General features: G+C 37.4%; 1 protein-coding gene across 5 annotated transcripts in view; it reads right to left on the bottom strand.

Annotated features, from left to right (window-relative positions):
• Positions 1-972: 972 nt before the first annotated feature.
• LIN28B (lin-28 homolog B) overlaps positions 973-11,964 on the bottom strand; it is a 101,074-nt gene continuing 90,082 nt past the window's right edge. For all 5 annotated transcript variants that reach the window (XM_064508831.1, XM_064508832.1, XM_026120009.2 and 2 more), the window contains exon 4: positions 973-6,077. In XM_064508831.1, coding sequence (XP_064364901.1) covers positions 5,708-6,077 — 370 coding nt within the window. In that variant the 3' untranslated portion in view covers positions 973-5,707. The remainder of the gene's footprint in view (positions 6,078-11,964) is intronic.

Below are 11,964 nucleotides of genomic sequence, written 5' to 3'. Positions count from 1 at the left end.
CCTGCCTGCCCCAGAGATAGGGGTCACATGGGCAGGCGAAGAACAGGCATAGACAAACGGCCATCTTCAGTGAACACATTCTTGAGATGTTTTGGAGAAAGCCTTGCTCTTGGCAATTAGTCCAACAAATGGGACATTTGGGCTCTTAGCCACGGAGATTCTAGGTCACCTTTTGCCCTTTCCAGGAACGTGATGAAACCATTAGGCTGCAAGTTGGGGGGGGGGGGGGGCATGTTCATAGCTCACTCCTTCTGAGGCCATGAATTAAGGAAAAAAAAAAAAGTGAGGTTTATATGACTAGAAGCACAGATGATCCTGGAGTGAGTAGATGGTAACTCTTTATGAAGAGAGGTTTGTACAAATAAAGAAAACTTTCTGCTGTTTAGCAGAGATTGTTAAATACAGTTTTTAATCACCTATGGGTAGAGCCCTGTATTGAAAAACTAAGGCCGTGTAGCTAGCAATGCTATCAAATGCACTAATAACACACTTTCACATAATTTAGAGATGGATTTCCAGGCAATGACAGATGACAACATTTTCATTAAAAAAAAAAGAATATTTTAAATTACATGTAATCGTTATGTACTATACTTATAGACTATGGAACAAGTAATTAAGTAAGTTGGGATGAGACTTATACCAAAACGTTTTCATCCCAGAGAATAACCTGAATGTCTGATCAGGTATTCTCACAGAGAGTAAGTATCAAAAGTGATAATCTTGCAGCTTAATTTTGATAGCTGGATATGGTTTTGGGTGCAATTTCTGCAACCTTGCTGATGCAGTCCAGGCATGCAATTAATCATTTATTTCCTCCGCCCCCAAACAACAATTTACATCACTAAAACTACCTTTTCCGAACACAGTATCCTAAAACTAAGTGAACACAGACGCATATGAAAAGTCTGCATAGTGATTGTATGCTGTTTTTTTTAACATGCAAATAAAGAAAAACTCCAAGGCCTGCTGTAAATGCCAACGTTATATGTTTTATTTTTAATCAAGTAATTCTTTAAAACCTCACAATATCCATGACTGACAGGAAAAAAAAAAAGACATTAGGCATGAAATGAGAATATAAAATACATGATATGTAAAAAGGCAATCAGTGCTTTAGTCCCTCAAGACAGTAAACAGGTGAAATGACCTTCAAAACTTCAACTCACTGTCTTTTTTTCTAAAACATAAAATTCAAGTGATTTTTCTTTTATTTCACCTTGTAAACAACATACAAGTCAAAATGGACAATGAGGTAATCTACACTACAGAAGATAATTTAAAAACACTAGATAAGACACAGTATTAAAGACATATAGAAATCAGTGTTCACTTTGGTCTCTAGTATGGTTATTGTTATTATTACCACAAGCAACACATACTAGTTTAAGCCAGTCTGGTGATGTTTGTCAGCCAGTTGTTGCTTAATTTAGTAATCCAAGAGGTAGTCAAAACCATTATCCTTTGTAAAGCTGGTTACTCTTACATTTGGTTTAATGACAATGGTAGCAAATACCTTGGTACTCTTCAACATTCTCATAAAAACACTACTAGAGCTGCTAACTTACAGCTTTGTTTTAGTATAAAACAGAAATGTGTGTTCATAGATCAACCTCTTATTATTAGTCAACAGTTATAACAGGGGTAACACAACCAACGTTTCTTAAAGAAGAGGCTGTTGATGTACTAAGCAAAATAAGATTGATGCATTTAACAAGGCTCTGCTTGTTTCTAAAACAATAATCAAATCTCATTAAGACTTCTAGAAAATTAAAATCAGTGCATCTGCACACGTACATATCTTCCCAATTACTTTTATATCTAGCACAGGGGAATACATATATATTTTTTATGATAAACATTTCTTACAGATAAATTAATTAAATTAAATTTAAGACTCAATGAGATTTCCCATGTTCTTTTATAATTCTTCTTACAAAGAATGTTACAAGATCTATAAACACTTTTTATGGGGCTCTATTCACAAAACTAAGTATGACTAAGCAGGAACTCCAGCACTGGCGCAAAGGAAAAATTAACTGAAAAAGGTGGCTTTCAAAGGGAAGAGGTAAGATCCAAATGTCTTGTTTGGCATTCCCTGAAAGCTGGCTAAAAGCAAAAATTTCAGATGATATTGTAATGCCAGATTTACCATCAGCTATCCTAAAAAGTTATTTGGCTCTTCCTCCAAATATACATCTTCCTCATGGCCTCATTTTTGTAGTGTCTAGTATATACCATTAAATCTCCTTGAGGGAGAATAAAAAATATCTCACAATGTCTCTTATGATTAAATCAAATTGAGTATTTTGGGATGAGGGGATGGAAGGCAGAGATACTGTTGTTACAAGTTTAACCTTATCTCCAGTATTGTTAGGAGAAAAATAGATCTCTCTGAGCAGAAATTTCAACTATTTCTACTCAAACTAGTTTTATTGTGAGGCATTCTGGCAAGGACAGGCTGGTGAATAGGCGAAATCAAGGTTCAGCCAAGCTGCAGAATATTAATTTCATCCTTAGAGGCAAAGGAAAAATTCCAAACTCAAGTCTGTGCCTCCTCCTTTAAAGGGTACTTTGCTTATTTGGAGCAGCCTATTGAAGGAGCATAATTAGATTTTTCTACAGCAGCCCAGTGCTAAGTAGTTACCTGCCACAGCTCATGCTACTATACGTTTAACTGAGGCATGTATGTTTTTGTCTTTTTCGAGATGTATTCATTTTTGTGAACAGTGCCCATAATCCTTTAGACAGAAAAATAAAAACTTTTAAAGAAATGTTTGGAGTCTTCTCCTAATTTCAAATGGATGCTTCATCTTAAACAAGTATTTGCCATAATGTATGCAGTGGTGAATTACCAGTTACATATTTAGTACAGATAAAAAGTATGTACCATAGATCAACAGCCACCTTTAAGGCCAGAGCAGCACAAAGGTGTGTTTATGCAGTAAATATGAGGTAGCCTTTTGCTGTAAACAGAATAATAATTTTATTGTCACCTATGTAAACAAAGTGGCTTGATGTTTTTCTGTTTTTTTTTTTCTTCCCCTCTCCACCCCCAACCCCCCTCCCTTCCCTTCTAGAAAGGCTAAGCACCAAAAACTCCAACTGGAAGTCAATGGGAGCTGTGGTTGCCCAGCGTCTCTGAAAACTCAGACCCTGTGAATGTAAAGACACAAATGCTCACATAAGCAACCAGTACAGAATACCACTTTATCATTTCACAGGAACTTATAATACAAAATGCTGAGATCTGATTATCAGAAATGTAGGTCTATGTCAGCTCAGAGGTAGTTACTAATATCAGTACATAATACTTATATAGAGATAAAAAGGTCTATTTGGTTTGTTCTGAGTAAGCAGGTCTGTAGACTATTCTGTAAAGAAAAAACAACATCACATGGTATATTCCCTGAGCAAAGTTCTTTGTCCTGAGTATGTTATGTAATAGTGATAACATTCTAATATATAAAAATAAAACCTTAAGCTTTCAACAATAAGATAGGGTTTGGTATGTGCTCTTAGCAGTTCAGTCTGACTTTGGTGCACACAATGATTTCAAACAGCACCACTGAATTCTGCATGTTGAAATTATTTTCTTATCTCAGCTCTGAACTTCTTACATATAAACAGGGAATGACCAGTTTTCAAATCCACAACTGCCTATTTCTATAAGGAACTTTGGTTTAAATTTTCAAAGTGACCTAAGTTTTGCATCTTTGCTGTTTAACCTGGTTTTTACACCGGCTAGAAGGTTAAGCAATGCCACTTTGATTTGTCTACATAATTTAAATAAGTTTACTATCCTTACGTAAGGCAAGGAAGTTCTCTATAGATATATCACATTCAATATCGTCAAAGGTAAGCTTTGCATTAGCATACTGAGAACTTCAGTATAAACCATCGAGATTCTCGCAAACACTGGCAAGGAATTCACACAAAATAATTCTCTTGAAATTGTGCCCTTCACTGAGGCATTTGGTTACTAACTCTTTACTGAAGCAGCAGCAGCAGCAACAGTAAAAGTCTCCTCTGGCAGGGGAAGGGGGAAGGTCACGTAATGAGCCAGCTGCCTACCTGTTGTAACTATCGGCTACAAAAGAGTTACCGCAGATAGGATTTTGGCTCACTGTAGCCTTTCATGCAGGCTGTTTCTTGATTATCTGAGCTTAAACCTACCTGACTCTTTCAAGCTATAACAGCCTATGTTTATTGCCAATGTTAAGGATTATACAAGTTTCTCTAATTAACTTACATCTGCAATGGGATTTGTCAAAGTATGTTATCTTATGTATGACTTGGTAATTGAGACGTTACAAATGGAACATGACTTGAAGTTTTGATAGGCTCCAACTCCATTAACCCCGAGCAAGGGCTGCAGCCCAGGGAGTCTCACTCTGAGGCCACCAATCTTTCTCATCTTTAATGAAGAAGCGTGTGGTCCCAGCACACACTAGACAAAGGCTGCCCAGCAACAGTCTCCAGTTTGCAAGAAGTAGGTGATGCCCAGGGCTTCTAGCAAGTTTGCAGGTCCCTGCACTAAAGCTGCTCTGCAGCAGACTCCTATCGTTCTTTACTGTACACATGCTGTATCATCACAGGAGGCTGGCTGAGCAACTGCAAGTACCCATCTACCGTTATTCTTAAAGAATTATTTATCCCAGGATCTTATTAGCTTTGCATTTCTTTTTCTTTAAAAAACAAAACAGACAACAACAACAAAATCCCTATGGAGTTCTCTCCATGACCTTTCAATAGCAAACAAGGGGTAAGTCCCTTCAAATTGATGAGGACTACTTGGGACCAAAAGAAGTTGCTGCTGCTGCTGCCACTGCCACCAAGGTCCTCTAAACTTTCACAGAATACAGAGGGTTAAACAGGATGGTATCCTGATACCGCTCAAAAGGGTCTGTAACAACTTATACATTCTCCCCTATGCAACAGTCATCTAAATTACAATTACAACCATATTAATTTAACAAAACATTTTGAGAAACCAGCACAGAAACCACACATTCATTGTCTTTCCTGGAGCTTTAAACTCCTCATCAACAAAGGATGGTGGCAGTGTGAGCCATATTTAGTCATGACACTGCCTTTCACAGGCACAAGAAGGGGAAAGGCATTGATACTTCATAGATATGAGAAAGAAAATAACTCAAATTGATGCTATGGGGATGTCCTAGTATCTTTAGTACCATATGGCAGCTTTAAAATATGAAAGTATCCTTTGGTTCAAAAGAAAAGTAACAGTCTTGATCTCAGGTCTGTGTGTGGTTTTTCAAGTTTGGTGTGGTTGTGAGAGAGATTTCTTGTATTTTCTCATTTGTTTTTTTCGAGTGTGTTTGAAAATAGCTTCTAAGAATGAGTTCAGGAACATTTTTGGATACTGTATCTATTGCTTCACAATAATGTATTGTGGGAGTTGGAGAGTGTTTGATGGAAAATATATATATATATTTATAGATATGTACACATACACACGCGCGTGCACACTCATATACACACATACAGAAGGTAAAACTTAACACACCCTGCTCATATGTATTTTGCTTGGAGTGATTTGTCTATTAAAGAAAAAAAAATTCACAGTTCCTCAACAGTAGTTAAAATTCCAGGTCAGCTACTGATAATGAAATAATTTCCCCTCTATTGCATGAGGTAGACATCCCAAGAGGATAAAGAAAATAGAAAGTTATGACAAAAGCTCTTAAGTTTTTTTCCTTTTCTGAACAGAAGGCCCCTTTCTGCTTGGTTCTTCAGGTGATGCAGATAACTTACTTGAAGAAGCTTCTTGTGGTGACCTGCCCGAACGCTCTGATATCTCTGACCTTCCCTCCTGAGAATACGATGGAGATGAATAGCCGTACGTTGCTCCCCCTTCTCTCAGGAAAGCAGAAGTGGAAGGCTGTGGTTCAGCTTCATGTCTTCCCTGAGAACTAGTGGGCTGTTGTGAAACAGTTTTATGGGGGCAGTTAGCCACCATGTGCATGATGCTCTGACAGTAATGGCACTTCTTTGGCTGTGGAGGTAGACTACATTCTTTAGCGTGATGATCAAGGCCACCACAGTTGTAGCATCTGAAAATGAAGACAGACAGCTGGTTATAAAATGTAGCATCAAATTGTATGATTTTCTATGTACTGTAAACAGTGTGAATGTGCACAAGGTCTGCAGGTAAAACAGTGAGAGCTTCTGCACTGATATTCCATTGCCACCAGCTAACATGTATTTCACTTGTGCTTTTTAAGTCACTTGGAATGTACCCCTCTGTCACACCTTTTTTCAAAAACTCTTTACTGCTCATGACATTACTGAGACAGCCCTGAAACAGATCCTGGCTTGTTTTCACTGGGACCCTTCTATCAACTGATAAGCGCTAAGTCAGAGGCATTTACAGATGCAAACAGGTGCCTAATGACGCCTTTCTGAAAGTCTTTAAAATGCCTCACTGCCCTCAGCTGTCTATAAAGTCAACCCATGCAGCCCAAGGACAACATTGCAAGTGTCCCGCTGTGTAAAAGCCATCAATCATCACTAGCACTGTGCAACTATACCAAAAAAAAACCCGCTGTTAGACATTAGGAGTTTCATGAATACCACAACGGTAAGATATTAAAGTCCTGAATCCAAAATCGCCACTTCGTAGTTTTTACCAAACTACAGAAGCTGGGGTTTTTTTTTTGTTTTTTGTTTTTTTTTTTCCTTCACCCCAAATAGGGCCCCCAGTACCTCTGGCAATGTCGCAAAACAGAGTCCTGGTAACTCAGGTCCCACTAGAGGGCACCAAATATTCAAATATCCCGCCACTGCTGCAAACATTTCTATTTACTCGAATATTTATAACATTAAACTCATTTGAGTGCTAATATTTCAAATGACTGACATGACTAATTTCAAAGAGGGGAGAGGAAGAAGAAGCAGTCACCAAGGGCCTTCTCCTTCATCTTTCTAGAGAGATGGGTTTTACTTTGCATGCTGCGAGTTGCCAGATCGAGGAGAAAAAGAAATATTGATAGTGAAGATACTCAGCCTTCTCTAATGATTTGCTTCAGACTTTAGCAAGTCTTTCCAAAAGGACATGCTACTTTCAAGGAGAGGAACCCAAATACGGAGGAGATAGGTGAGATTACTGGGAGGAAGGAGATTACTCTGGGCAGGAGAAACTCCTCTACTGGCCTTGCCTGGCAAGGGAAAGGCCCATATGGGACACAGAGGCAATTTGGGGGTCCTGGTGTCCCTGTCACTACTTGGGACAAGGCTCCAACAGACCCACCTTCTGAAAACAGAGGTTTCCTCAGAGGAGAAGGAACCCTGGACTTGTGCCCCCTCTCCCCTGCACACTCCTGTCTTGCCATGGCTCAGGTAAGAAGCAAGGAGCAGAGCCTTTCCTTCCCAGCTGCCTCCTCCCCGAGGGCCCAACACTGCTGAGGGGTTTCACATGGCAGATGCAAATGGTGCCTTGGCAGTAGCACCTGAACCAGGTGATTGCTGCACAAAAGCCTTTTCTCATGTGTGTGTGTGCTCAGAAGTTATTTGGTCTAATAAAAGATCTTGCCTAAGTCCACAAGGCTGGCACCTTCTGGCTCAGTTAAGATGTGATAAGGGAAGGGTGCAAGCTAAACTTTTACAATGCTTATATTTCGGAGGGCTAGTAATAGCTTTTACGGTTTCAATTCAAAACAAAATAAATAAAGCCTTTGCAAGAGTCATAAAACAGGGTTTGTTTGTTTTCTCTTGAAATTCCCAAACCACATGCAAGCGGTGGTGACCCTGGGTGTCATCTTCAAAAGAGTGACTACCCAGAGGCAGACAAACCGCAGAGTACTTATTCCACAGGGCTAGGACTTAGTAAAGACTTCTTTTGCTGATTCTTAAAAATGGCTAAAATGTACTCTTCTATTAATCTTGTTAACCAGGGGAATCTTAATGAAATCTCAAACAACTCCTTACTGAATAATGTTAATTTATAACACATGCTAGGTGTGTGAATCCTTGAAATACATTATTCAAACACACACTACAGAGAAATAATTATAAGCTTTTAGCATGAGGATCCTATGCTGGTCATGTTCACAACTCAGCTTTCTATAAGTACTGGCTATTCTTCTATATTTTCTGTTTCTTTGTTTTATAAATATTTGAAGTGAGTGTATATACATTTAATTCATTACAATCTAACATTTTACCAAATAGAATTAAACCAGTGATGACAATTTTTTGTGCTTCCCCTTAACTATCGAATAATGTTAAAAAATGAGTGCACAAATACTCAATGCCTGATGGAGTCAACTGAAGCATCCAAAAATACATAGCTATATGTATAAAATAGTACATGTCTTAGCTCAAGCACACATCAAAATATTTTAAATTTTCAGCTCCCTGGGAAGTACCTGAGCACTGATCCAACTACTATTAGTCTATGCAAAGACATGAAGTTTAGCACATGCAAAAAATATAGACCGAAAATATACTCTACCTTTTAAAGAAATGCTATTGATAAAATCTGTGTAGTTGATAACAAAGTTGCAAAACAGCTATTAACATTTGCAAATCCACTCGAAGAAACAATCCCTGAACACTACTCTCTCATTATCAATTCTTCACTGTGAGCAAGATACTAACTGTATATTTTTTTAAAAGCACAAATGAAAAAACAGCTTAAGTTGCCCGTAGCATGATGGCATGTTCTACAAGACTGATTTGTAACTTGGAGAATTTAAATGATGCACAGAACTTCATTACCCTTTCAGGGAACACTGCAATTAAACTGCCATATCTTCCCTTAAAATTAAAAACAAACCTCTCATACTGAACTCTGCACTTCTATGCTACTGCAATACTGTATTTAAGGTGAACTGGTTCCATTTTTACATCACCACTACAGAAAGTTTTATGTTACCTTTCAGTGCAAGACTAAACTGACACTAGTCTGTCTGCATTTATTATGACACAACCCAGGAAAAGATACAGAATATAAACTTTGTCTTGAATTAAAAAAAAAAAAAAAATACAAGCCCAGTTGCCACTTAGTATTGATCTGCTTAGCAAGGAAAGACCAAATATACAACAATTTCAATCTAACACTAAAACAATAAAAGTTTTTTTCCTTATAATGTTAAAAAATGTATTGTTATTAAGTATTATTCATCTGATTACTTTTTTTGAAATCACTGCAGATATTTTCAAATCAGTGACCCTGCTTAATAGTAGTAATCAGTTTTTAAACAGACATGCAGCTGTGATTCTCTGACAAGCTTTCTATGTGTCTTCTGGATAAAACAATAAGGAAGTAAAACCTGCAATTGGAAAAACAAAAGCAAAGCAAAAAAAACCCCTCAAGTGTTTCACCTTCCTTCCCCTGAGAAATACATCTAGGAATTTACAAATGTGGTGTTGTAACTTAGGTTATAATGAAGAATGTTGCTTATTAATATCTTGCTCATTTGTTTCTAGTACTGTACTGGTTCATAGGCTTTTTATCTCAAAATAGGTAAATGCAGGAGTGTTCAGACATTCTGGAAATCACACATTTTATCTTAATTTAGACAACAGAATTCTACAGCTGTAAATGCATTTGTGTTTGCTTCCTTCCCTTAATACCACATTTATTTAGTGTGTTTTAAAAAAAGTTTGAAAATAGGTTAAAGGGCCTCAGTAGCGGAGTAGGCGGCAGCCATGGACAAATCAATTTAATCAGACACTATGGTATGCACTGTGTTATCCAATTCAGTGAACCATTTCACCTCACCAATTGACCAAAAACCTGCTGTCAGGGGCCCTGCTTCCACTCAAGAGGCCTCAGTCACCTTTTGCATATATACTTATCATTACATCCTGCTTGCATTTATTCAAATCACTGATAAAATGTCACCATAAAATAAAACTCCTATCAGAAGCAGTCATAATTAAACTATGATTTGGCTTTTCAGGGATGTTTTTGTCACTAGACAACTCAAGCATCTGGCTGAAGTGCTGCATTAGAATATATATGCGCTAGCCTAGGTGTGCCTGGACTTAAACAGGAGGGTGGTATTTATTCAGTTCTTTTAACTATTTATTCATTCCTTGTCAATCACTCTTACCGGGAGAACAGATCACACCCCGCTCTGAAATGCTTTCCCTCTCAAGGGATTTTCACCAAAATGAAAATGGTCAGCCACCTCAGAGCTCACAAATGATACCACACGGCATCATCCATGCACATTAAGATATGGTATTAACCCCTTTGTTCAAAATGCTTCAACTCTTTGCTCGTCTCTGCTGTATAATCTTACATTACAACATAATGAAACCTGATAGCGTATGATACGCATACATACAGGCATATGTATATACTCACATCTCTGTATACGTAAATATGTAGAACAATATACAACAAGCTGGCGCCTGCTAAGAAAATTAACATGTGCTCATTTGACTATGTTTGCAGAAAGCCTAAATTACTAAAATTATAATAAATATTTATTCACTTCAGAAGCACCATGGAAATAATGAATGTTAGCTTAGACACTTAAAACATAGAAGTTTATATACAAATTACATAATGAGATGAATAAATCACAAAAAGCCCTTAAAAGTGCAGTTACAGTAAAGTAACCCTTATAAAAAAAGCAACAGCAAGAAAGATTTGCTAAAAATGGACAGTCTTTTCATACTAGGCTTTTATAATTTACTAGGTGGTTTCATGCCTGAAAAGTATACAACACAGTAGATAAAGAGATGGCAATTATCCCAGCTGAGAATCCTTCCCATACCAAAAGGAAGGTGGATCAGGACTAGTTTTTGATACAAAAAGGATGGCTGTTTTAATGAAAGGAATACCATGAAGAACCTGTCTAGCATTATATTTCAATATTCTGAAGGCTCTAAAAAAATCAGCAAGAAAACAGTCTCATTAACACCTACTAATGAAGCAAGGTAAGAGCACACCACAAAGCTAAAAACATTTTTTCTTCTAAATTCTTGTTTGTCATGGGTTTGTGATTACACTGAGAACTATATATATTAGAGGAAATATATGAACAAAAAGCCTACAGAACCCAATATAAAATATGCTGTATTAATTGTAATAAGCCAGTAACTGAAATTAATTTTGAAATATTTGATTTCACAAGCAAATCCAAAATAAAATACTCTCCAGTCTTCATCTTTTTTTTTTATCTTCTCAGCAGTCAACTCATACTTAGGAAGCATTCCCTAACCCTAACGTTTTTAAAGCGACAATAACACTGTCTTTGCAGATAAATTGGCCACAATAAGCTCAGCTAAGCTAAGCAGCAAGGAGGGTAAGCACAACTGCTTGTTTCTTCATGCTGCTTTATAATATGATTTGGACAATAATCCAATATATATGACAAGTAGAGAATCACTTGGGTGGCTCCAAATCATTATCTGTCGGGAGAAAAAGCTTTAAAATTACCCTAATGACCGACTTTTTCTTTTTGCTGTTTTTTTGGTTTTAAACATCTGACAGGGAGAGCAAAGGGAAGAAAAAGGCTGTTGACACAGGAAGAGTGCACGGTGCCTAAAATAATTTACTAAGACATTCTCTTACCAATTCCCTTTTTGTTTGTCCTTTTTGAATGCTATCAGATAATAAAAACTGTATGTTGAACAGTGCTCTGTCTGGTAGCTTAAATGCTTCGAAAAATGGGATGTTATTCTAACACCATGTGTAAGTGAGAGGTTTTTACTATATACTGAATGTCAACTAAGCAGTGAAAAGCATGTAGAATAATTAAAGGAAATGTTTAAGAGTGCACCTAAATACACAGTCTTTTTTAGTTACTAGCTTCACAACATACCTAAAGAAATGGCAGTTCTTGCACATATAACATGCAGCACAGCTGCTTCGACTACCCTGTTTTGGTGTGAAAGGGAGTTTATTCGAGATCTACTGGAAACACGGATCTGAGGCAAAACGTGAGGCGACGTTTTGCTGTCGGAGGGCTTTGGAGACCGGCG

The sequence above is a fragment of the Dromaius novaehollandiae genome, chromosome 3 (assembly GCF_036370855.1).
Source record: "Dromaius novaehollandiae isolate bDroNov1 chromosome 3, bDroNov1.hap1, whole genome shotgun sequence".
In the NCBI taxonomy this organism is placed as follows: Eukaryota; Metazoa; Chordata; class Aves; order Casuariiformes; family Dromaiidae; genus Dromaius; species Dromaius novaehollandiae.
Note: the sequence above shows the minus strand (reverse complement) of the source record. Positions and strands in the feature narration are given on the sequence as shown.